We start from the raw sequence: 27,929 nt of genomic DNA, 5'->3' as shown, positions 1-27,929 counted from the left end.
GGCTGGCATCCTGGCTACTTTTGCAATCACCACAGTGTATTGCATTCACCTGTTTATACATTAGTTTTTTCGCCTAGACTGTGAGCTCCTCCAGGAAAGGGCCTTGATTTAATCCTCTATGTATATAGTGAATAGTTCCTGAACCTGAACCTCAAGAGGTATTTAATGTTTCCTAAATGAACAGCCCTGAACATTTGCTTCCAGGTTTTTTTGAGAAAACATCTTTCCAAAGAAGGTTTAAAAAAAAAAAAAAAAAGGAAGGGTAGGTCAGGATGGTCCCCTGGTTACAGGAGGCAGTGATTCATAGGCCATTAGAAGATGCTAAAATATGAACATTCTGACTATGCAATAAATAATTCTAATAAGGAAAAGAAATTGGGGCGAAATCTAAAGAAACCAGTTCTTGTGCAGGGAGAATCTCATGGGATAAGATGTGAAAAGAAAGCTTAGAAAAGCTGGATAGAGTCATGTAACCTACCTGTAGATAAGAGTATCGTAATCCCTGAGGATTAAAATCAGAATCCGTAATGATCTGAATCTGGTGAAAAATGCTGAAGGCAAAAAAAAGCTAAGTTTGGAACAGGAGAAAATTAGGAAAAGCCACTGCTCAGCCTGTCATAATGCTAAGTCCTGAGAAAAGCCAGATCTGTGTAGTTCCATCTTCATTTTGCTTCCTTCCATCTTCTTTATAAAACAGCATGATCCTCAAACCAGAAAGGACAGATTAAGCAATGTGGAGAGAGAATAGTAAGTCAGAAGAGATGCAAAGACAGTAAAAGAACATCTATTCAATTTAAATAAGTTTAAAATTTCCAGGTGCAAAATGGATTCTATTCCAGGGTATTAATCCTCACAGATGTCATCACAAAACCACTGTTAAGAGAAGTTCCGGGACTTCCCTGGTGGCGCAGTGGTTAAGAATCCACCTGCCATTGCAGGGGACACGGGTAAGATCCCTGGTCCGGGAAGATCCCACATGCCGCGGAGCACCTAAGCCCCTGTGCCACAACCACTGAGCCCACGTGCCACTACTGAAGCCTGTGTGCTCTAGGGTCCACATGCCACAACTACTGAGCCCACGTGCCTAGATCCTGTGCTGTGCAAAGAGAAGCCACCACAATGAGAAGCCTGCTCACCGCAACTAGAAACAGCCCGTGCACAGCAATGAAGACCCAACGCAGCCAAGAAAAAAAGAAAGAGAAGTGCCGGGAAAGGAAGAAAAGGCAGACTCTAGAAGCTACATAATTATAAAATGACTTCTTGGGAAAATTCTGAAACAGATTAGAAGATGGATGGTTTCTTTAGAAATGAATATGATAGGCTTAGCAAGCACTGCTCTATTGCTTACGTTTGTAGGCATTTTTTGTGAGAAATAATACGTAGCATTTTGGCTAAAACCTCAGCTCCTTTCCAAATGAAATACACAGGAAGTTTAACTTTGAGGTGGAACAGCAGTCATGGAGGCAGCTTCTACTGACAATTGTTTTCCACTGGAAATGTCCTCCTTCTAGATGCTACGGTCCATTTCCTTTCTTCTTCTATTGCCTGCCCAAACTCAAACACTTTGCAGCTAAACTCCACTTCCATCCCACTGACACATCAATCCCATACAACAAATGGAATAGAGTGATCAATGAAAGCCAAAATGCATTTCCATAAAGAACCAGCCATATAAAAGTAATTTACCCTTTGGACAGGCTTTCTAGGATTGTCATAACTACAATAGATGTTGAATTCAGCAGTTGTTGGAAAGTTTTCTAGTGGTAACCTTTTGGTATATGATAGTAAAGTACAGCATGGATGACAGCAGTGTTTAGATGAACTGTCACAGAATTTAAGATACCGTGTGTTAGCCTGAAAGTTCCTGAGATAGTGCTTGGCTTATCTTTGACTCCATGCTTTTTATTATATTTAACAAAACCTACAAAGTTTATTTAAATATGCAAACAGAAAACCAATTCGAGATGACAGAATCAATAATTAAAATTATAACTATTCTTAAATTAAAATTCTTAAAATCTTCACACAAATGTTATTACTGTTACCAATAACATTTATCTATCACTTTATAACCACGTAGTTTTTCATATGATAAACTTGTAAGATGGTGATATACAACAGGATACACTCTAACTACACCAAATCCAAACACATAAAATTTAACATGTATACATTCAGATTTTAAAAAATTCATTACCAAAGTGTAGGATGGAAGAGATCTAACCAGTCATGTGTATGAAAAAAGGTTTAGTGGTTTTACTTATATCATTTGATATAACAATTGGGTAATGGAACTTCTAAAGAGGTAACATTAAGACCATGTAAATTGATGTGAAATGTCTAAATTAGCAATCGTATGACATTGAGCAAATCACAAATGATAACCACTCTGAGCCTCAGTTTTCTCATTTACAAAATAGGGATAATAACCCCACAGGATATTTTTATAAAAAGACTCTGTAAACTCTAAAGGAATATACGAACTTTAGTAATAAGAACAGTGTTAATGAAAAAGGAGATTATCTAATCACGTCTGGATTATTAAAGTGTAAGCTTCATATTTTAAGAAAGGCATTCAGGGACTTCCCTGGTGGTGCAGTGGTTAAGAATCTGCCTGCCATTGCAGGGGGACACGGGTTTGAGCCCTGGTCCGGGAGATCCCACATGCTGCGGAGCAACTAAGCCTGTGTGCCACAACTACTGAGCCCGTGCACCACAACTACTGAAGCCCGCACACCTAGAGCCTGTGCTCCGCAACGAGAAGCCACCGCAATGAGAAGCATGCGCATCTAAACGAAGAGTAGCCCCTGGTCGCAACTAGAGAAAGCCCGCGTGCAGCCATGAAGACCCAACGCAGCCAAAAATAAACAAATAAAATAAATAAATTTATTTTAAAAAAAAGGCATTCATTGTCATGCCAAAATATGTGTAGAGGAGAAGTGGACTACAGAGAGAACTAGAAACCATGTTAGGTGTGAAAAGGTTAAAAGGACTAAGGATGTTTCATCCATGTCTAGTAGTTACTAGACAAGTGGAAACTGCCTTCACATATTTGACAAGAAGTATAAATGGGAAAAAGATTTTGGTTTAGCCAAGAGAAAAAATTCGTTAACAATTATAAGTTCCCTAAAGAGAGCTCCCTACTTAGGAAAGTATTAAGTTCCCCAAACAGCTCTTCATTACCCACACAGAGAGTTCTGGAAAATAAGGTATTTATTTAGAAAGACTTTCTGAATTGTGTGTATACATATGTATGTATATGTATGTGTGTGTATATATATATATTTGTGAGTATCACAAATGAGAAATTGGAGGGTTGGAAGAAAAGTATTGGTTAGGTGAAATTTTTAAAGTTTGTGTGTGTGAAGGGAGGGAGCAATGTGTGATCCTTGGGAAAATAAGGATCAGTCAAGAGTTGAATTTCCAGAATTCAGAGGTAAAGAAGATAGAAGAGAAGGACTGATCATGGAGTGGTGAGGGGAATCTTAACACTGAACTGAAGGCCACAGTTCAACCAAGAGGTGAGATAATTCATGTGGAAACGAATCTAATTAAGGTCTCCAGAAGTCCAGATTTAACACAAAGCAGATCCAGATCCAGGCTTTGCAGACCTCCAGAAATAATAATCAGACACTAACATTACTCTCTCAACCATGAGTTTTCATTCAACAAACGTTTATCGAGTATCTACTCTGTATTATTTTCTCTGGGGCTGGATGCTATAACATTTGGCAGCAGCTTCCTAGAAGTCTTGCTGCTCTGCTTGTTTTGTATTTCTTCAACGGATCACTGGAGTTTGGCTATTCTGAACGAAGCAGTGATAGCTTTTGATCGTTTAGTGCCAATAAGATATTTTTATGCGAGTATAAGTTCCTCTTCAGGCCTGAAGAGGAACTTGCACTGAGACCAAAGTATTTTGCTGCCTATGCAGCAAATCCCCATATGGTTATATGTCTACTGAAAGTCCTAAGGTTTCTGATGTTCATAATTTTCCAAATTAAAAGATTTCTAAATTTTCTAAAAGTTATTAAAAAACATATAGCCAGTTTTTACTCCATTTGATTACACAGCTCACTTTTGACAGTGAAGATCAGTCTCATCTTTTTCTGAAAGATGGCTCCTATCTTAAGGGTTTCTATCAAAGACATAAAAATCCCCCAAAAAGAAGACTAAAAGTATCCATGCTCTGAAACATGATTTTAAATGACAAATTCTTCATAACCCAACTCTGAGCTTTATTTTTAGAAAGTATGCTTTTAGGCATTAAAATAATCATTTGCTTTGTTTCTTAATTTTAGAAAAAAGATTATTTTTAGGAAACGAAGTAAATTCCTCATTATCCTGAAACTAAATGACATAGATACGGGTATAGTCATGGTAATAAACATTTCCAACCCAACAAACCAAGCATACATCTTTCTTCCTCACTATTTTCACAAACCAGAGATATTTGTTAAAGTTTGTTTTGAGGTTGTTTTATAAATAAACATTTGATTTTTCAAAACAAGAATGCAAATTTGAAATTTACTTATTTTTTAGCTATGTGAAATGTATGATTTAAAAAAAAATAAGACTATTTTGCTTCTTCTTCCTCCTTACTATTTATTCATATACTGGGGAAAATACAGAAATTTTTTGCTTCCAATTTTCAAATTATGCCTCAATTTAGAAAGACTTAGCATAGACTGCATCCTTTCCAGACCTACAAAAGATGATACTCCTGTGGAGGAAAGCATTTCAAAAGGCCTATATGCTGATGAATTTAAAGAGCTATATGCTTACCATCAGTTCACTAAGGGGCCTTAGTTTAAAAATCATTTTTGAAATATACTTATTTAAGTGTTCATCCTTTGCTATGATTTATTATAGTTCAATTGCAAAAGAATGCCAGAGATGGTCTTGACAGAACCAAATCTCAATCAGTGTAGAAGAAAGGAAAGCAGGAAGGAACGAGGGAAGGAAGATCATATGAATACAATCTTAAATATAAATTAGAAACTACAATTTCTATTTCACCATATCCAGGTTTATACTGAACTAGAACTAACATTTTACTGAAAAAAAAATTAGTTCTATTAAAAATCACACGTATTTGTGAAACACTGAATTTTAGTAGTATTGTCTAGAATGTATTTTTAAAGAGCTAGAATAACTTAGAAGTAGGAGAAAGTGAATAACACCAATCTTACAATGTCAAAAGTCTACCAATTTGACACTTGTTACTCAATCTACTCCAAACCCAGACTGTGCTTTCTGTTTAAATGTGCTGTTCTGATTTTAAAGAGAGAAGAAAAAAATAATATGATCACTTAAAATCAAAAGCTAGTTTGGAAATAAGACCAGTTACTGAGAAGGAAATTGGGAGGTAAATGACCAGAGACTCTGAGTAACCACTCAGCAGCCTGACAGAGCACTTTCTTCTCCTTTGAAATGGGAAAATTCAGGCCTGTCAGGGATCCTGTAGGGTAATCACATAGGTAGTGCACATTAAGATCTAGTCAAGACTGCCCCCTCTAATTGTGGTTAAATTACAGGGAGATAGAAACAATTTCTTCTTTGTCCAAAGAAAGAAAAAGAAACTGGATAGAGAGGTGAGTACAAACTATCAGAATAAGACTCCAGGTGGTCAGGAATTAAAACCTGAAAGCATGTTCTAAAACAAAGGTTGCAGGGCTGTAGGTATTTATTTGGAAGTTATGTAAGATCTTTGCTTATTTTAGTAATAAGCTTCATTCCAATCACCTACCATTTAAAATACAGGTGAGGTTTTGAAGCATTGACTACACTAAGACTCAAGAAATGTCATTCTTATTTGTGACTCTGGGGCTGGGGAAGGCCACTGTTAGGTTAATTAGTGAATGTTAATAGTTTAGATGTAAAAACAAAAACAAAAAAACAAACCAAAAAAACCCATACCTGGTAGCAAATCATACCCTAAGTGAGGGATGAGGGAATAGGGCATATATATATCAGTAATCCATAATCACAAACTTCATAAAAACGTATTTTAATAGAGAAAACATAAGTGCAACAATGGTATGTAGCCCAACACTCAGCTTAAGGCCAATAAGAAACCTTCCTACTTTGCTGATGAAGTCATAACCCAGGGCCTCCTTTACCTTAAGCTGAATACTCAGTTTATAGATGTAGTAAAGGAAAAAAATCAATGGTTTCAGGGTGTCAGTCTTCTTGCAAATGCCAACATATAAAACGACAATGTTTAAAAACATCCCAGTAATGTTCCAGATCACTATGTTCTGCTCCGTAGACACATTATTTCAGTACCCAAGACTGATAACAGAGTATAAACGCTAGCATAGTCCTTGGGAAGAGATCTCACCATATTAGGAAACATCACTAGGCTACAAAAGTTGATTGCAGTCAGCATTCCTGCATTTCTTCTTGGAGATGATGATGGTATTATCATCTTTAAATCCTTGTGGAGCTTTCCCTCTTTTTCATTATGCTGAAAACAACAACCTCCTTGATTGAAAAAAAAATCAGCAGATATGCTATCATTTTACATAGTGTAGCATATAGTAGCTCTTCAAAGATGAATCTAAAATCACCCCTTTAGTGTGGGTGTAGTACATCGTGGTGCCATTACTGTAAGCATTTTTTTCATTCTGTAATATTAGAGATATCACCAGTCTAGTGGTCATGCATGTTGATCCTTAAATGCTCTTTGGTACTGCAGAAAAATGCTGGGTTAATTTAACTCCACCTGTTTTACTGTTTATTTTGGTTCTGACATTTGTACTTTAAGTCTACATTAAGAGTACCTGCAAGTTTACAATTCCCCCCCACTAAAGTTACTCCAAGATCATTGGGCCACATTTAACACAAGGCTGTTTTAACAACTTACAGGATCTGTAATAACAGTTGCCAGCAGATACACAATCTGAAAGTCTTCAATTCATTACTTGCACTGATATTCACAGTTGAAAGCCCTTGACTTGTGAGAACTACTAAAATAAACTGTAAGACACAACAAAGTTTAGAGAAGAGATATATTCTGAATCTTGAAGTTTTTTTCTCCTTGAATTACATATACAAAAGCATATTCACAGGGTGAGGGCTAGGAAAACATAAAACTGTGGTTAGAATGTGATTATGGGCAATCACAATCCTTCTGAGCCTTGTTTATTAATAGCGTTATTATTATTTGGTCTTTAAAAGTGGATTGTTGAAGACTATATGTTCCATAGCTCTGAAATTTCATGATTCTAAAACGTCTTTTTCTTCTTATTATCCTTTCCTTAGGTTTTCCAAAAGAGTATGACATGGGATGGATATGCTTAGTAGTGGAAGTGAAAATTGATGAGAAAAAGCTATGAAAATATTTGTTCAGATAAAGCATGACCAGGGGTGAAGTGGGCACCTGTACTGTAACCCTGCTGCATTTAAACAGGGTCTTAATTTCTTTTTAAAAACAAAAACCTTTAGAGAAAGTCACAGAGAGATGGTCTGAGATTTTTTCCTCTGCCACATTCACTAAGTGGAGGATTTAAATGAAAATTACTATATATAAACGAATGTACATGCACACACACAACACTCAACCTCACCCCAGACACAGAGCCAGGCTTATTTATTTCCTTTGCTAAGAAAGCTTTCTCTTAGGTGATGTGCTAATCAAATGTCATGAAGACAGAAGGACTATTATTACCACTAAAGAACTATTCAGACAGTTGCTTTAAACGTTTTTACCCCAGTCTAGATGCAGCTGTTACCACACAGCCCCAACAAGGACAGGCCAAAATTCTCACAGCCACAGTGGGTTATTTATTCAATTTTAACATTAAGATAATTAAAGAACAGTCCTATTGGGCCACCAAATTGTTCACTTTAAAGTAGTTAATTGTATGTTATGTGAATTTCACCAAAAAAAAAAAAAAAAAAAAAGGTACTGGGTGCTTTAAAGGCTTTATAAATTATACGGAGGGGAAAAAAACCTTTTGGGGTGTTCCACAACAGTGGGTCTTAGGACCAAACTGGAGCTGGAACAACAAAACTGTTCTAAGCACAGTATGTTCTTAGGGGTTGGGTTGGAGCTTCCAGGAACCTCGAAAATAACCATAAAATGTGAGGCGGGCTAAGAACAAAGTCAAGTCAATAGCTGCCTTATGAAGGCTGGTGTGAAGGAAGCTGGAGTAAATAGATTGGTTCTCAAGTACAATAATTTCCAGCTGGTTCATGGAACTTCTAGGTACTTCTGTACAATTCTCAAGCAGCTTATATTACTTAAGCTTGCCTTCAATTCTAAGTACCTGATAGGTATAAACTAGATTTTTATATAACTCAAACCCAGGGTATACTCTCCAAAGCACCAGAACAGAGTAGATTCACCTTAATGAATCTTGAATTCCCAAGAGTGATTCTTTAGAAAAAGCTCCTGGTTAAAGAAGCTGTGGTCTAATATGCCTAGCAATACAAGGTTGCTAAGACTAATAAATCACAGGGCAGTAAGGAGATCCAAGGAGCAGCGGCTTCTCAATCCATCAACATGGTTCCACAAACTCAGCATTCTTAAGCAATAACTTATACTTTGAAGCATTATCATTTTTAAATGTCACAGGTGATATCTTAGCTGACATATACGGAACAAGTCCAGTGAATTTAAAAATATTTTAGTAGGACTTCAGGCAGGATTTTAATTTAGTCAGGAAATTAAGGATGCTTCCAAAGTAGGCATGTTTGCTATTAACTGAATGAGAAAAAAAAATATATTATATATCTATATCTCCATCTCTGAGTTCAATAACTTGTAGGTTTGTGTCTATTTACAAAGCACATTCTCTTTTGGGGAAAGTTGTCAAAATATTTTTATAACCTGTTATAATAAAATTCTTAAGTTCTCTCTACTTTCACCAATCTACTGCTTTTAATTCCAATTTGTCATATAATTAAAGCAGAATGACCTAGTCCAACTAAGAAGAGATACTTTCCCTATGTAGGTGGAAAGCTGATTCTTTCCAGTTTGCATTTAAGCTTGGGAGAAACGAGTTCACACCTGTAACATGGGCTCCTCAAGCTACCGGACTCATCCTATGGCACGCCTACTCCCTGTCTAAACCTTTCATGTCATAAGTAACACACTCACTGGGCATACGTACACCCGTCCAATCTCATCTCTGGCTTTTCCCAGGCATTCCCTTGCACTCTGCGTTCACATTCTCCTACTGTGCTTTGAGGAAGCAATGTTTACTCTACTGTGGGACGTTTTCCTTTGAATCACCTTCAACTTATAGGAAACGTGATCCAAGTTCCCCCAGGCAATACCATGCTTTCTGCAATTCTCTCTCACACAGTCTGACTTCGTACTCTCAAAAAAGGACTGGAGGGAAAGCAGGGAGAGAAAAGACCACAGGGGTAACGAAAGCTTGCCTTCTTTCCAACCTCTAGCCCTAATGTTAGACATCTATCTACCATCCTTTCTCTCGTTCTCACTCGTCATTTAGCACTGAGTGGTCATCATACTGACCACCGTCTCCTAATTTGTCCTTCCCTTAACAATACTATACCTGTTCTTTGTCCTTATCAAAACCTAAAATCAATGAACTCCCTTCAACACACTCGCACCACTGGATATTTCCTGCCTTACTGGACTCTTCCTGGCACAAGATTATATCAGTTTTGTCTTCTTAAATATCTTTGTGTCCTTTCCTTCTTCACCCTCTAACCAAACTCTCATATTTGCTTTGTCCACTCCTGATGCTTTGTGTTGAATCACTGGAACATACAAAACCATATATATCTGGACTCTAAAATTTTAAATTTGATTCTTATCTTGACTCAGCAATTCTTAAATTTCTTTCCGATGCACTTCTAGGCTTATTCTCACAGACATTTAATTTCTTTCTTTTTTTTTTTTTTTATAGGTTCCCAACTCCACTCTTTCACCCCCATTTTCTCACACAACATGCATTCAATAATTACTGATATGAGCACCTTCATCTATTCTCATTTTCTCTAATCTCACATTCTCTCTCCTAGATTTTCTGATTGTTTTTACAAATAACAAAGGAAGATATATCCCATCTCTTTTAAGTTAAACCCATAACCTAACTTGTCTCAGGAGTTTATCTCCTCCCAGCACCTACAGAAACGTGTTACTCTACTGGTTAGCCTATATTCTCTTCCGCACTATCTATGGTGTCCTCTCAATTGACTCTATGTGCTCTGCCTTTAAATATTTAGCTATCTCCCTTATCTTAAAGCAATGCCTTCTAAGATCTACCACCCATCTAATTAGCATCTTGTTTTTCTCTTCCCCTTTGTTGCCAAATGCCTTCAGTCAATGACTGCTGTATCCACATCCTTGATATTTCCTCATGAATCCTACAAATCTGCTTTCCATCTACATCTTTTTATGAAAGCAACATTTTTAAAGGTCACTAGAGACTTGGCCAAACCCAAAGCCGTTTTCCTAGATCTCATTCTTTCTGACTTCTAATTCATAATTTCTTCTCCAATCCTACTAGTTATTACTATTCCAACCCAGGCCATCTTATTTGCAATGACATACTGGAACTGCTTTCTAACTGGTCCTAATTTCAAGCAAACGTATTACAGAATTAATCTTCTTAAAATGCTACAATCAAGTTACATATTTGCCAAAGAACGTGTAGTTCTCTAACACTGACCACATCCACATCAAGACTAAACTCTTCTTCCTAGTTTTCAAGGCTTTTGCACACTTATCCCACCTTCCTATATGACCTGTAATACCTCAGACGAGTCCATCTCCTTACTATCCTTCCCTCCTGACCCTTAGCAGACCATGCTAATCTCCGTTCCCGATTCTTTGTTCAATATGTTCCCTTTACTGTATTTTCCACTTCCATCATTTAATTTCAAGCCATCCTTCAAAAGCAAAAAGCCCCACACTTTTTATGAAGCCTTTCCCTGAATCTGCTCACAGTAACTTCTTTCTCTAACTCCCATTTTTACTTTTGTATCAGCAAAGTGTCTGATTAGCTCACTAAACATTTCATGTGTGAATACCTGTATATACTACTACCATTTATTCAGCACAAGGAGACAACGTAGTAGATATTCAAATAAAAAGACTGAGAGAAGAGACGTAGCACTAATGGCAGAAGGACTAGCTTGAAACCAGATAATTGACTTGGTTATATTTTGTAGAAAAAGACATATATATCATAATTTTGTGATATCACCTCTTTAAAAAAAAAACATTTTTAAGTTATTGTGCTTTCAATTGTATGATATACATCTCTTAAGCAGATATGGGAAAGCTTCATGATCAAATAAACAAAAGAATCTAAAACCTTACAACTCAATATAGGATAAAATGTCCCCCCATTTTTATATATGCATAAATAACATGGTGGTCTTCATTTCATAAGATTTCAATGCACCTGCAATTCGTTCCTTTCTCTTGGCTTTCTGAGGTAAGGCCTCTGTGGGAGTATCTCCCTATGTACCTGTATCACAGCAGAGGAGAGCTCTGTCAGTCTTGAAGGTGCTTGGAATACTGTACAAATAGGAGCCATGTCAGTAAAAATGTGCACACAATGCATTAAAGTTTTCTTTAAAAGAACATATATAGAGGAAGCTGTACTTAATCGCCACAACACTAAGAGTAAGACATGAGCACACACACATGACTGAGAAGTACTTAAATTAGAATAATGAATGTATGTCTCTCACGTTAAAATTTTTTTCACTCTCTCCAAATTATCATATATTTAAAAATTTCAAGTATCAGTATTCAATACCCTTTGTTGCCACTGTCAGAGCAATGAATAATGAAATGAGTCTAGACTGCTCTGGCTGTTCCTGTGGTTAAAATATATCAAGAGCTGACGCTATAGAAATAATTGAAATAAAACTGTCACTAGACTGTTATCCTTGATAATAGGATCTATACTTTATTCAGCCTTGTATCCCTCAAGATCTAGCTCAAGTCACTACAAAGGGTAGGCACTCAAATATTAACGCTTTGTTGAAATAAGAGGAGAGTATACAAAAGCACCACCTGTAAAAACAAAATGCAACAGTAGAATGAAAAGGAAAGTATTATTTATCAGAAAATATTTTCTAATGGAATCTTTAAGAAATTAAAAAGAGGCACTTGACATTCATCATAAGATCAAAATCATTCAACCCAGGTCTATATCCTACACACTGGCACTAAGAACTGCTGCTCTGAAATGTTTTTTTAAAAGTTAAGGATATAAAAGCATATAAAGTTTCCCTTGTGTATGACAGATCAATCAGGCAGGAATTTATCAAAAACTAATTTGAAGTTTTTAGAATTTCTCATTCTTTACCGTCATTTGGTTTCATCAATTTACTTGCTAAGTGAAGCAGTATTCTTTCACGTGTTGTGTAACTTTTTCTGTGTTTTAGTATAATTAATTCTGACTGATTTTAAGACTTCACTTTTTAAAACCGTAATATATATATTAAGTAAGCAAAACAGCGAAGCTTATTTGTTTAGGCTTACAAAGTCTTGGAATTACAGTTAGTTAAATGATAATCTTTAGCTAGTCTATGTGAAAGTATCTAAGTTGAAGCCTAATTACCCAAGAAAGCATTTTTCCGATTATGGTGTGTATGTGGAAAGCGGCGGTGGTGGGGGGGGTGGTGGGGGGGGTGAGGGGGTGTTGGGGGTGGTGAGGGGGTGTTGGCGGGGGTGGGGGGGCAGGAGGGGAAGCAGGCAGAAAGACAGTCCTGGGCTCTAGCAAGTCTGGTAAACTACCTGACAGTGTTGTGGCAATGGCCAGGAATGAGAAAGGAGAGAGAAAGCTACCACAGGAAAAAAGCCTTGTTTAACAGGTATATCTCTCAAAACGGTAAGTAAATGGGAGCTAACCACCTCATGTTTTTGTAAGAAGATCCGAGTGCTGAAAGGCTTGCACTGAAGGCTGGAGAAAACTATGCGCTAGTAAGCCCTATTACAGGGAGCCCAAGTTTGTTCACAAAGCCAAGAAGCCTCAGCACCACAGGAGACATTAAGTGGATGTCTTGGCCTCTTACAGCAAAAATGAAACCATAATCAACACATACTAAAAGACTCCATATTCAACACATGCTAAAAGGCTAACAAATCTACAATATTTTATTTGTATTTTCTAAATTTCTCATAACGCTGTCCTAAAGTCACTTCTAAATAGATGTTAGAGATTATCATTTATGCAGAATTTTACAAAAATAATTAAAATGGCTAGATAATTAGTTGTTTCTACACCCTCAGCTAACCAAATTGAAGGATATCTAAGAATAGATTTTAGTTTACCCACTATACCTCAGGACAAAGCCATTTAACTTGTGTATTATATCTAATAGAAAGTTATTAGACTTTACATAGAGAGGTAACCCTGAAAACTCCAACTCCAACATGATATTAAGTATCGCTCCTAGTAAGGTATTTCATTATTATCATTATTATTATTTTAAATCTCTAGGCTTCCTTTTTTGGTATTCATGCTACTCTTTTAATATTTTTTTTAAAAAATTAAGGTGTATCTTTTATATCACAATGGTTTTTTGAAAATCTCAAGAGGAGATCTGACTTTCCCCTTTTTTCCCAGGTGCTTAATTTAGGCAGAACATAGTCATGTTTTCTGAACCAGCTTTTGTCTAATGCTCAGAACTGAATTCAGTTTATTTTCTTTCATTATCAGCTTTAGAACTATTTCAAGAAATTGTCTATTATCCAAAAACATCACTTCAACATTATATCCTAATAAAGTACACCACTATTCTCTGTGATTAACTAAAATTACCTATGACAACTTACGTGGCCTAATTTTAGAGGATCCCCAATCTCTTCTCTTCCACCTTAGTCTCATTCTGGTCAGGTACTTGTAATATAGTTTTATTATCACACTTCAATTGTGAAACAATGAGATTTCCAAACAAATATCCCACAGAACTACCGTTTTTCCAATAAAAATGTTACACTACTATGGTTGCTTCTGACATACAATATTTACCCCATATTCAAGTTTCTGATAAATCAACTGTAAGTTGAAATTCTGTTTCTGAGGCATTTCCCGGTATACTAGGCAGTGCATTAGAAAAGAGATTATATTGCATTTAGTCTATAATAATTATCTCTTAAGCGTCTCTATATAATTAACAACCATTCAAAAAGAAAGTGCAAATGTGCAAATGAGAGAGAACAAAGACAGTTTCTAAACATGTAATGCATAATATAGGATAAATCCATACAACTACAAACAATTGCTGACAACATCCTTCTGAGCATTAAATGACACCACCAATTTTGTTTTATATGTATTCTTTCTTCTCAAGTAGTCAAAGAATGCAAGACATTATCTTCTTAACTTTCAAATTTTCATGAATATATTAGGATATTACCATTTTTTCACAAATCAGAAAACAAGGAACTACCATTATCTTTGAATATTTTCAATAATAGAGCCAAAATAACAATTCTAGCTAATCTCACCTGGGATCTTAATTAGTACTACAAGTTTATTTGTGTGAGTTAAAAAATAGTATCACTCATGAGAAACAATGCCAAAATTATTAAGCTAATAAACTGTGTTAAAGGCCTAATGAAGAAATACTTTAGCAACTATGAGGTAACACACTAGTTGTAGGCATGAGGAACGTTTATATTGGCTCTTTTGGGTGTATACATTAAATGCAAAATCAGAAAGGAATCATGCAAAAATCCGGTTGCCCATGCAAGCACCCCAGAGTCTAATCCTCTCCTCTCAGTTCTGTTGTCAGGCCACAGTAGTGTGGAGACTTGTAGGCTGCTGTCCTTGTTGTAATGAATGGGAAGAGGCTGACAGTGGCATGGTCGAAACCTTCACCTCTTCTTCCCCTGTGGAAAAGTCAGTCATGGTCTAGTTATGGGTGACTAGATTTGTTAACAGTCCCTTTAAAAATGATTTCAATATTTGGAATACTGATACATATATAAAATACATGCGTAATGGCTGGAATGCGGGTGTGAAACAAGACATGAATTTTAAAATATAAACTTATCAAGTACCTAGAAAGTAGTTATACTCCAATCACACCCTTAAATTTAACACTATGTCAGATTTAAGAACAAATATAATAGATTTAGAATTATAAATATACAAAAAGGAAAAAAAAAAAGAGACCAGGAAAGCCATTCTTTTCCAAGCCAATTGGACCCCTTATATATTTAGACACTCCTAATAGTAAGCAGTATTTTGTGAAAAAATTAAAACTAAATTCTCAGAAGTGAAAATGTGATTTTTTAAAAGGGAAAAATGACAAATCCATGTTTTAAAAGCAGTAATTATGTTTAGAAAAAAGAAATAAAAAGACGTAAATATTAATTTAGCAAATTACCATACAGCATCTGAAAATTCAATGTGCACTTTTGAAGTAATCAGAAAATAGTAAAATGCTAACAATGATCCAATTGACTGAAAGTGAGATGACTACTTCTAGGTCAGAGAACTGTACATGAAATGAGATCAGTTCTCCCAATTATAATTGATAATGACTACAAGTGACTTGTTTCACACGTGACTCAAAATTCAATCAAGTCACTGTTAAAACAGCTAATTCAGAAACTAAGAATTTTTTTTTAAATGCCCTCTCTTAAGTAAAATTCAAATGAACAAAAACATGAACAAAAATCTAATCCTAAACAGTTTCAAATATTTTTCTAGGTATATTCTGAAACAACAATGTTTACAGACTTAGACTATTATTTGTTTTCCAAATAATTTTTAGCATTATGGAATAAAAACATCTTGGCAGGGAGTTCTTTGAAAAACAAATCTGCAAAGTTACACTTGGAAAGACAGCTTAACTGATAACATGAAGATAAAGACTTTCAGTCTTTAGAACAGGTTATTTCATAGTTTTTCAGTAAATTGGCAAAGATTCTATAAATCCCAAATACATAGCAAGGAGGCTGTGTAAAGGAAATTTTAGACTAGAGCTCTTGGTGAGAACGTGGTACTCATAAGAACTAAGCAAGAGATTAATTTTCATCAAGTCAATGAAATTCATTCTATTTTGTAACTACAGGTCATATTCCTGAGATGGGCCAATTGTCTCATGAATAGATACTGCTGATAAAAAGGGACCTCCCAAGTGTGTGAGAGCAAAAATCACTTACTATGGGAAGAAAGCCATGTTAAAGTAAATGCCAGTAATTTTCATTTATGAAGGAGAACATCAATGTTGTAATGAAAAACCATTTCAGTTACTAAATCTGAGATCTGGGTTCTTATCCTAATTCTACTACTAATTGAATGTGTGACTTTGAACAAATTATTTAACCTTTCCAGAACACAGCTTTGCCATTCCTAAAATGAAGGAGTTGAACAAGGTAGGTCACTTTTCAGGACAAGAAAAGTCACTTTTTAAAACAAAAGCACATGGTTCCAATAATAAAAAAGGTCTGAATGGACTTCACTATTACTGCCCACTGATCAAAGTTTTCCCTCAAGAATATTTATTCCAAAAATCCTTCTAAATTTAGCAAACTGAATATGCAGCCAAGAAAATGCTGCTAAAAAGATTTCACTTAATTAAGGAAATAACTAATTTTAAACACAAAAATGATTTCAATTTGGCAGAGGAAATGGAAACCATGTTTCTGTCAAACCTCTGGCAACTGTCCTTCCCATGATAGGTTTCAGTGTATCAATTTTTAATAATTAACTGAAACAAACCAAAACTTAAAATTTAAATACAAATATATAATAAATATAGATATAGTTTCTGTATGATACACAGAAGACTGACACCTCTGAGTGTTTACTCCTAAAGGTCAGGAACCTCATTTTGCTCTACATATCTAAAGAATAAATATACATGCCTTTTCCAGTACTGAATATTGTCTAAGTATATCTCAAAGTGGCAGGCCTCACTAAAACAGTATGTACTCTCCACTATGTAGCACTTAACAGCTACCCTGTGTAAGATACCACGATATTCACTGCAGAATACAGAGTTAGGCCTTTTTCAATAGTTCAACTCAAGTACAACTGAGTTACAGCTAGGGGTGGGAGGCAGATATTGCCTACCTATTAAATTGCTTCAAATAATTCACAGTTAAGATGTACACAGTTTTTCAGAATTTTAGTTTGTCATTTCTAATTGTTACTGAAAATCCTCAATCATCTGGCTACAATTATAAAACTATTCTGTTTTGAGGCTCAGCACATTCAGCTTTCTGAGGTATGTGTCAAATATTTATAAGCCATGGAAGGATTCTATAACTCTTGATAACAATTTTAAGTATTTTGGTACATTAAAACTAAAATTTCTCTGGTCATGAGAGCCTTAAAAGTAATCTAACAATAAGCTTAATCATAAGTCACCATTTAAATACCAAGCTAGTATGCACAGTCAAAAACTGAAAATCTGAAATAACAAACTCTCCCCACCTCCCACAAAATACAACAATGATTCAGAACCTATAGTCGGTGACTTCATTCTTAGAATTTCTGGGAAAACAAATGTATTTTATGCTCTATGGTTGAGTATACGCTAAAAGAAAAGAAAAGCCCACCAAGATAGGACCATAATTTAATGCCACATTTTTTTCATAAAGCACCTACTTTAGATGAAGATTTCAAATGACTAACATGAGGACAACTACACTCAAAAATCAGTGATTACTCATCACCCTTGTGGCATTTCCAGAATATATACTGGCTTGAAATATTTGGTTTAAAACTGCTCTTTTTGTACTAATGGACAATATGATAACTATGAAATCAGAAGAACAGATAATTTTTGAAGATGGTCATGTAATAAGTCAAATAAAAGTACACAATGAAGACAGCTAAGAACTAGTTCCACAAAGGCATCCTCCTTCCTATCAGATCAAGTCCATACTGTTTTGCCTCACCGTCAGAGCTCTCCGCCCTCTCATCCATTCTATGTATAAAATATATGAAGGACCTCCTGGTATAGAAGGCAGTTCTAATGCTTCTTAACGTAATGACATACTAAATCCTGCCTCTATACCTTTATTCAGGAGTTTCCATCAACATAAAAGGTTTTTTCCTTTCCCTCCTGCTAACCCGAATCCAGGATACAGATCAATTCCTACTTCTTCAACGAAGCCTCCCCAACAATTTATAGGCTCCACTGATGTGTTTTGGATTCCAGTATCATATGGTTACCACTTTCATACACAGTCTTATTTTATCTCGTCAACTACACTGTACAGTACAATAGAAATAGTAGCCATATTTTATACTTGTTCTGTATTATCCACATGGCCCAGTTCATTGTTGGGCAAACAGATAGCCAAATACTTATAGTATTGGTTTAATATTTTATTGTTAAATGTTTAGAATATTTAGGGGAACTTAACTTTAACTTTTAGTGTTATAATGTTATGAGATACACTACTAGTAATTTAAATGCCACATTTCTAAATGGTTGAAACAAAGCAAAACAAAACACAATTACGTTCTAATATGCTGTCTACAGTGGATGAAAAAAAGAGTACCAGGAACTGAACACTTAGTGTTTCACAAGTGAATATCATGTAGAAGAGGAATGAAAAATGTCACTCTCGATTACCTACTAACTACCATATCAAATGAACAAATAACATGAGTCCCACCAACGTGCAAACCACTACATTAGGTGCTATCATGCTTATGTGTAAATTAACTTCACTGTATCAACAGCCACAAACCATACTCTCTTAACCCAACTACTTGTCTTGAAAATGAAATGTTGTTGGTCACAAAGAGAATAGAGCCAAAGAATTTTGACGGATCTCTGCAAATTTATCTATCAACCTTGCTAAAAACAAGAGAACGAACGCTTTGCTGGTAACAGCACATTATTACAATAATGCTGTGCCATGTCATATCACAAAGGCCATGAAAAGGGATAAAAATAAATTTTATAAGTTATATAACAGAGTGAAGGACTATTCTATTCTACTTGAGAGAATCAGGAGAGAACAAACTCTTTTACCAGTCATATCTAAAGCCCAAATTAAATTTTGAAAAACTATTAATAAGAAAGATTCCTTTAGATATAGAAGTCACTTGATCTAATAAATATCATATGGGACCTTAAAAGCCAAAAGTTCTGAAACCTTCAAGGGTAGCAGTACAAAACCAGAAGTATTCTGGCATCACTTACAGGAACCTAATATTTACCCCAGAAATAAAAACATGACAGACCAAAAGGAAAAATATCTCTCCTTGAACAATTTCTTTTTCACAGAAAGTATACTTATACACATATGTCTGTGAAACATTAATAATGAGAGTTCTCAAATATTAAGTCCTTTATTAACATATAGCACAGTTTTGATGTATGTGTGTGTGTGTGTGTGTGTGTTTGTACATGTCTATCAGTCAAAATAAGTCAGTTGTCAAAAGGAGTTAAGAGAGTGGCTTTATCCCTCATGCTCTCACTAATTACCATCTGTAAAAAAATTTTTGAACCAGTTTGCTTTTAGAATGTACAATCAGAATTTTTACCTGGTGTTGGCCTTCATGGCACCATAATTTCAGAGCCCATTTTTTTTCTTTGTCTTTTTGCATTTATATGCCATAAGAAAGTCTGGTAACTATTCTATTAAGTAAAATGCTTCCAAGCAATAACTAGGTATAATACTCCACCATCCTTATAAAGCTCAATATTACAAGGCATCCATCTAATTAAAATTTTTTTAGATTATGATAAAGAGTTTTTCCCATTGAAATTTCCAAGACTGATGATAAATACTTTCTGTTATTCAAAAGTTCCCTCCCTACCCACCCAACAACCTGAAGGCATGAGTTATTCACAAATTCTCAAAGGCTATAAATGAACCTACCTGCTATAGGGATCCCTCCCAGACCTGTGTTGTGCTGTGGCGGGAGATTCAAGTCCAAGAAATTACTATTTGAGGTGGGATTTGCTGTGTGGTTCAAGTGCATGATGCTATTGCGTGGAAAGGCCATCCAAGGATAGCGGGCTGCCTGGCCTGGAAAACTGAATGAATTATAAACCGCTCGGTGCTGCTGAAATTGAGGGAACCTCTGTGGCAAGACTGAAAAGGTACTATTGAGACTCGAGTTGGCATTTGTAGGTGCAGCAGGATGTAGGAATCCAGAGCCCGGACCTTTGGCGGTTGTAGTGTGTGAAGAGGAGTTCTGAAGAGATGTGGGCGAAAGGGAAGGTTGGTCTTGGACTGACAGTTCCTTTTCAATCAGGTCTGCTAAGGCTTTTCGAGTGACATCAAAGGGATCAAAACCCAAGTCATCCTCTGGTTGTTTAGAAGAACCAAAGCCAAATGCTGCTTGCCAGTCTGTAGAAGACGATACTGGGATTGTTTCTGGTGGGAAAAAAAATCAGTGATGAATTTAAAATATATAGCTCACTTCCACACTAGTGCAACATCATACTATAACACAAAGGCAAATATATGCAAAATCTACGTAATTTCTTAGAACATTACGACTGTAAAATTACAAAAGGCCTCAGATACTTCTAGCAATGATTTCATCCATAAGTTACTAACTTCAAAAACTGAATGATATAGACTGATTTTGCTGATCAAAGAAAACAAAGTACTATTTGAAACCCAAATTATACTCTCAACTAGTCATCATCAAAACCCAAAATAAGTCATTTAAATGAAATAAAGTAATAAATATAACAGAATTCAATTAGTAAAGTTTATTTTTGAAATGTATTTATCAAAGACGAAGTATAATTTTGAATATATGCTTTACATACTACTACTATAACTTAATGAAAAAAGTATCCATTTAATCTTTGTATTTTTAAATTGTCTTGATTTTGTGTTATCCTTCACATTAACGAGAACTTACAATGAATGAAATTGGAAATGTCTCAAAATGTAACTTTAAAAATTAACTAACATACTTCTTTGTCAGCTGGGGAAACATTTTAAAATATATAACTATACAAACACAAATCTAATTAAAAATTGTAAGCCCTTAATACTTCCTAGAGGAATAAGCATTTGATTATTGGAAAAATGATCTAACCCTTGATTTCTGGAGAAATTTGTCTGTTAACATGGTAAGTTCTAGGTCACAGAACTACTTACCTAATCATCCAATTCCTTGCCATTTAAAAGTTTACATTTTTATGAAAAAGGGAGTGGACAAAAAAAGGATAAAAACACATCCAGCAAAGGTCTCATTTTAGTCTGAGTGTAATTACTAACACACACAGTATTGTTATATACCTGATGTGAAGAGGCTCTGTGGTTCTGGTGCTGTAGGCCAGTCACTGGATGTCTGTGGGGAACTGGGGAAAGGAGGAAGCCCACTTGGGATAGGGTTGGGATGGCGGAAATTGTCTGAGAATAACGACTGTGACTCAGTTACTGCCCCTTCAAAAGGAGACCGTGCACTGTGATTGGATGAACTGATAGGGATGACTGGATTGGATTTTGATAAACCAGGTGGTGGTGAAGGTGTATCACTGTTAGATATCTAAATAAAATGGAAAAAGAAAAGAATAATCAATATAAGTTTATACAATGTAATAAGCCATAGTTTAAAAGGCTTGCAATGAAAGGTATTAGAATAGTGATCTTCAAAAACTGGGGTACTTAAAGACTTTTTTATGAGAGCATAAATTTTCAAAAAAATCCATCAACTTATATATGTACTCTTTTATAAAACTGACCCTCCTGAAAAGACACAGCCAGTATCCTCTCCTTTTACAACCTAATTTCTCTTACTTTACAAAGACAATACTATTTCTCACTCTCTGGGATCTAACTATAGTATCTTGCCCAAGTGTGAAAACTTTCTGGGAGCCAAACAAAACTTTATTAGAAATATTAAGATTAGTGATGACACAGTGACTGACTCTAATGACTAGATTCTTTGGCAAACTAGATGATTCCCAATACTTCAGTTCTGAACAAAATGGAAAGAAGATCTAATCAAGCTATTTCCAAAAGCATCATTAAAAATAGTTTTTATAAGAAATCTTAATATGATTCTTAGGTATTTAATTCACAAGGAGTTCAAAAATTTGAGTGATATTGATATAACTCTTTCTTCCATCTACTTATTTATATGAACAAGATGTTTCAGCACCTGTATTTAGAAAAATGAAATCATGACTAGATTGCTGCTGAAACATCTCCTTGTACCAACAGGTAATATTCATCCATGGATACAAAAAAACTAATTTTAAAATGCCCTATCCACTTCATTAAGAGGTAAATTTCCAATACAATTTTAGTGTTTATGTTTAATGATTAATTTTTTAATCAAACTCTATACTTATATATATATTGCTTTGATCAAATCAATACTATAAATAAAAATTCAGAAGAAAGAAGTTTGGCATGTGTCAACAAAATATTTTTATTTCCAATTCAAAATTTATACGTCTACTTTTATTTGAGAGAATGCCTATCAAGCATAAACTATATATATATATATATTTTTTTTTTTAATTTAATTTAATTTATTTATGGCTGCATTGGGTCTTCGTTGCTGTGCGCACGCTTTCTCTAGTTGTGGCGAGCAGGGACTACTCTTCGTTGCAGTGCATGGGCTTCTCATTGCGGTGGCTTCTCTTGTTGCGGAGCACGGGCTCTAGCCACGCGGGCTTCAGTAGTTGCGGCACGTGGGCTCAGTAGTTGTGGCTTGCGGACCCTAGAGCGCAGGCTCAGTAGTTGTGGCTCACGGGCTTAGTTGCTCCGTGGCATGTGGGATATTCCCGGACCAGGGCTCGAACCCATGTCCCCTGCATTGGCAGGCTGATTCTTAACCACTGAGCCACCAGGGAAGTCCCAAGCATAAACTATATTGCATTAAGAAAAAATTCTGTAATGCCAGTGAAAATTAAAAAATGAGTTCAAGGAATGATGTAAAATTTCTGATTGTTAAAGAATAGCTTGTGTAAATGGATGAGGGAGAAACAAAACATTCTGACACTTAAATCTCTCAGATACTTATTAAAACCCAATGTAGCATGTTTATTTAAAAATACCAAAATTTATAATAAGCTGGAAATTACATCCTTTGCAGCTATTTTTAACTTATTATGAAAAAAAATTTAATGTTAACTTAAAATATACAAGGGGATATACAGATTTTCAAATTCTTTCATGGAAACTGTGAACAACAAATTTAGAAAAACAATGTATTTTAGATCTCTAAGTTTCTCACACTGTGGGGAACTAGCTGTTCTTTACAGAAGAGATTAGAACTACACTTTTTTTTTTTTGAAACCAAAGTAAGAGGTGTACAGAAACTTAAGTAGTGAAAAGCTAGCAACTAGACAAGATGATACAAAGCATGGTCTTAAAGATCAGGACCTCATTCTGTATCATAGTGGATGCAACTTTGAACTTAACTATTTGGTTTATCATTTCAAAGCCAAAAGTCATTTGAGGGAAGGGGGAAAGCTTGGGGGCAAGTTCACTGAGAGAAATAGAAAATTAAAGTTAGTTTGGGATTAGCAGATGCAAACTATTATCTATAGGATGGATAAACAACAAGGTCCTACTGTATAGCACAGGGAACTATATTCAGTATCCTGTGATAAACCATAGTAGAAAATAATATGAAAAAGAATATATATATGTATAACTGAGTCACTGTACTGTACAGCAGAAATTAACACAACATTGTAAATCAACTATACTTCAATAAAATTTTTAAAAAAGAAAAGAAAATTAAAGTTGACAGCAAGGGACAAGGGGAGCATGGGGCAGAGAAACAACTCAAAATCAAGAATGCAGAAGGCATGTTAGTCTGGGACCATTTCATGTAGGGTCAAAAAGACCAAGAATATCAGGGACTCCAAGGACACTAATGTATTAGCACACAGTACAATAACATATGGTCATAATGATAATTCTGAGTCATCAAGAAAGGGTTAAATTATGCTCTATTCTGTGGAGAAAAAGAGGGCTAATTATAATACATTTAATAAAGATGTCCACTGAAAGTGTTTTTAAATTGTTTCAGTATTTAAAGTATTTTTCACTATCTAGAAAATTCACTTGCATAGAATGTCTTGTTTCAGCAGATGGCAGATAAATGAAGGAATACAGTATCAAAATCTTACCTGCTGGGAATTATCACCATTCCCTATGCTGAGAGAATCGGAAGGTTTGTCAATGGGGCTGTAAAAAGGAAAAAATAAAGTCAAATCAGAGTACATTTATTCCCCACAACCAAAGCCAGAAAAATAGACATTTTATCATCTTAACATTTATTGGAGCACTCTGATGTAAGACATTAGGTTAGATGCTGGGGACACAAAGAAGTATAAGATAAAATCTCTATCCTTGAGCAATTTACAGTCTAATTAGATTCTCAAAAAACAACGGGTGAAACAATAGCTTATGAAAAAAAAAGTATTGCTTAAAATGGATACTAATCTATTATTTAGTTTTGTGCCCATGATAAACACTTCCCCATTAAAATTCTTGAAATAATACTCACCTATTTTTCTAGGTGCTTAATGGAGAGCGTAAAAGTTACTGAAATGTTATCTACAGGTTCTTAAAGGCAATACCTTTTTTTAATACTTCAATATCCTAATCATAACCCTAGAGAAGGCGTATGTAAGTGTACACACACACACAAACACACACACACACACACAGGAGACTAACAGAAAGAAACTTTTGTGCAAACTACTGCCTCAAACTAAAACAGTAAAACTTGACTTCCACAAGAGAAAATGCAGTATCACAGTAAAGTAACACAGATTTGCTAACTTCAAGTCCATTTTAACTCATCTGACTTAAAAACAAAAATCTTTATAAACATTATAACACGGACCTAGCAAGTCATTTCTACAACTAACTTTAACCCAGCACATGAACAAAAGATAAGTATTAGTACCCATATACTAATACTTATTTCTGATACAATATTATAGCAAAAAAATTTAAGATTCCAAATTTCTCAAAATTATTTTATTGCCTGGAAACATATACAAAGTCACCTTACAAATAGACAACTTACTGGTACCACATTTAATTGTTCTAGAAAAATTTAACAAGAACCCAACCTGAATACCAAGTGTATCTTCTGCAGAAACACTGCCAGATGCTCTTGAATCTGATTGATAAGTCTGAAATTTACTTGAAGAGCATCTTTACTTATTATTCACAGTATATCAATAAATCAATTCATATTATTGTCAAGTGGGTAATACAAATAATTTTAAGATACAGCACTGAGCCCACTTAATTTAGAGGCAGTTGGGGAAACAAGACAGGTACACACCAACAAATATCAGCCAGTATCAACTATTAAATGAACTGTTTAAACACTAAATGCCATAAATCTTTAGAAAAAAGAGGAGCCACCCCAAGTGGGGCAATTAGGAAAAGTCTCCTAGGGAAGTTCACATTTAACTAGGTCCTTAAAAAGATTTGCACATTGGGAGGAGGAAGGGAAAGGGGGAAAAACAGCATTAAATGTAGGAAGAGCCAAGTGTTTCAAGAATCAAAAGGTCGTAGAAAAGGTTGAGAGAAAGGTAATTAGTTTAAGCTAACATATAGGATGATTTTAACAATGGGAGGTAAGGATAGAAAGATAAGACACCACAGGTCAATGGAAATTTTTTTGAGCACAGAAATGATATGTAATAAATAAAGTAGTGTTTTAGAAAGATTAATTTGGTGATAGCATGAAGAACAGGCTGGAATATAATTCAGATAATCTGAGATAAACTTGCAATATTTTTTAAAAATTTACTGTGGTAAAATACACTTAATATAAAATTTACCATCTTAACCATTTTTAAGTGTACACTTCAGTGGTATTAAATACACACACCTTGTTGTACAACTATCACCAACATCCACCCCCATAACTCTTTTAATCTTATGAAAATGAAATTCTATACCCACTAAACAACAACTCCCCATTTTCCCCTCCTTCCAGCATCTACCATATACCTTCTATTTAGATGACTTTGACTATTCTAAATGCCTTGTATATAAGTGGAATCAGAGTATTTGTCTTTATTGTGACTAGCTTATTCCATAAACAATAATGTTCTCGAAGTTCATCCATGTTGTAACATACTGCAGAATTTCCTTCCTTTTTAAAACTGAATATTACATTGTATATATGTACCACATTTTGCTTGTCCATTCATCTGTCCATGGACACTGAGATTGCTTCTACATTTAAGCTACTGTGAGTAATGGGGCTATGACATAAGTGTACAAATATTGCTTCAATATACTGCTTTCAATTCTTTTACATGTATATAAAGAAGAATTGGTGGATCATATGGTAATTTTACTTTTAATTTTTTGAGGAACTGCCATACTATCTTCCACTACAGGTGTACCATTTTACATTCTCACCAACAGTGCACAAGGACTCCAATATCCCCACATTCTTTCAAACTCTTGTTTTCTGCTTTTTTGATAGTGGCTATGCTAACGGGTGTGAGAATGGGTATGAGATGTCTCATTGTGGTTTTGAGTTGCATATCCCTAATGATTAGTGATGTTGTGCATTTTTTCATATGCTTATTGGCCATTCACATATCTTCTTTGGAGAAATGTCTATTCAAGTCCTTTGCCCATTTCTGAACTGGGTTATTTGATTTTTTTGTTGTTGAGTTTTAGGAGCTCTCTACATATTCTGGTTAATAATCCTTATTAGATATATAATTTGCAAATATTTTTTCCCATTCTGTAGCTTGTGGATAGTGTCTTTCGACTTACAAATATTTTTAAGTTTTCATTAAGTCCAATTTGTCTATTTTTTCTTTTGTTACCTGTGCCTTTGGTGTCATATCCAAGAAATCACTGTCAAATTCAATGTCATGAAGCTTTTGTCCTATGCTTTCTCTTAAGGTTTTTTTTTGGGGGGAGGGGTGTTTTAGGTCTTAAATTTAGGTGCTTGATCCATTTTGAATTAATTTTTGAATATGCTGTTAGGTAAGGATCCAACTTCATTCTTCTGCATGTAGATACCCAGTTTTCCCAGCACCATCTGTTGAAAAGATTGTCCTTTCCCCAGGAGTCTGGCCTTGGTACCCTTGTCAAAAGTCATTTGGCCATATTTGTGACAGTTAATATTTATGGGCTGTCTATTTCACTGGTCTACACGTCTATCTTTATGTTGATCCCACACTATTTTGATTACTGCAGCTTTGTATAAGTTTTGAAATCAGGGAGTGTGGGTCCTCCAGTTTTATTCTTCTTGTTCAAGATTATATTGGCTATTTGGAGTCCTTTGAGATTCTATATGAATTTTAGGATGGATATTTTACCTGCAAAAAATGTCACTGGGATTTTTTTTTTTTTTTTTTTTTTTTTTTTTTTTTTTAATTATTTATTTATTTATTTTTGGCTGTGTTGGGTCTTCGTTTCTGTGCGAGGGCTTTCTCTAGTTGCGGCAAGTGGGGGCCACTCTTCATCGCAGTGCGCGGGCCTCTCACTGTCGTGGCCTCTCTTGTTGTGGAGCACAGGCTCCAGACGCGCAGGCTCAGTAGTTGTGGCTCACGGGCCCAGTTGCTCCGCGGCATGTGGGATCTTCCCAGACCAGGGCTCGAACCCGTGTCCCCTGCATTGGCAGGCAGATTCTCAACCACTGCGCCACCAGGGAAGCCCTCACTGGGATTTTTGACATGATTGGGATTGAATCTGTAGATTGCTTTGGGTAGAATTGACTTTTTAATATTAAGTATTCCAATCCATGAACATGAGATGTTGTTTTCATTTATTTATGTGGCTTTTAAAATTTCTTTCAGCAATGTTTCATAGTTTTCTTGTACAAGTCTTTCACTTCCTTGGTTAATTACTAAGTATTTTATTCTTTTGATCTTACTGTGAATGAAATTGCTTTTGTAATTTCTTTTCCGATTGTCCACTGTTCATGTACAGAAATGCAAATGATTTTTGCGTGTTGACTCTGTATCTTGTTACACTGCTGAATTCACTTATTAGTTCTAACAGGTGTGTGTGTGTGTGTATGATCTTTAGGATA

The 27,929-nt window shown here is 35.2% G+C and overlaps 1 protein-coding gene across 7 annotated transcripts in view; it reads right to left on the bottom strand.

The window, feature by feature from the left end:
- The window catches only part of CNOT4 (CCR4-NOT transcription complex subunit 4), a 149,481-nt gene that overhangs the window by 11,585 nt on the left and 109,967 nt on the right, over positions 1 to 27,929 (bottom strand). For 5 of the 7 annotated variants that reach the window (XM_007177109.2, XM_007177107.2, XM_057549750.1 and 2 more), the window contains 3 exons: positions 24,031 to 24,088; positions 21,179 to 21,428; positions 19,796 to 20,296 (listed from right to left, as the gene is read on the bottom strand). In XM_007177109.2, the coding sequence (XP_007177171.2) occupies positions 19,796 to 20,296; positions 21,179 to 21,428; positions 24,031 to 24,088 (809 nt within the window). Of the gene's footprint in view, positions 1 to 14,162; positions 14,831 to 19,795; positions 20,297 to 21,178; positions 21,429 to 24,030; positions 24,089 to 27,929 lie in introns of those variants that run through there. The other 2 variants (XM_007177111.2, XM_007177112.2) reach the window with 1 other exon arrangement.

This window comes from Balaenoptera acutorostrata, chromosome 7 (assembly GCF_949987535.1).
Source record: "Balaenoptera acutorostrata chromosome 7, mBalAcu1.1, whole genome shotgun sequence".
Taxonomy (NCBI): domain Eukaryota; kingdom Metazoa; phylum Chordata; class Mammalia; order Artiodactyla; family Balaenopteridae; genus Balaenoptera; species Balaenoptera acutorostrata.
The sequence above is the reverse complement of the archived record's forward strand: the minus strand, read 5'-3'. Positions and strand labels throughout refer to the sequence as shown.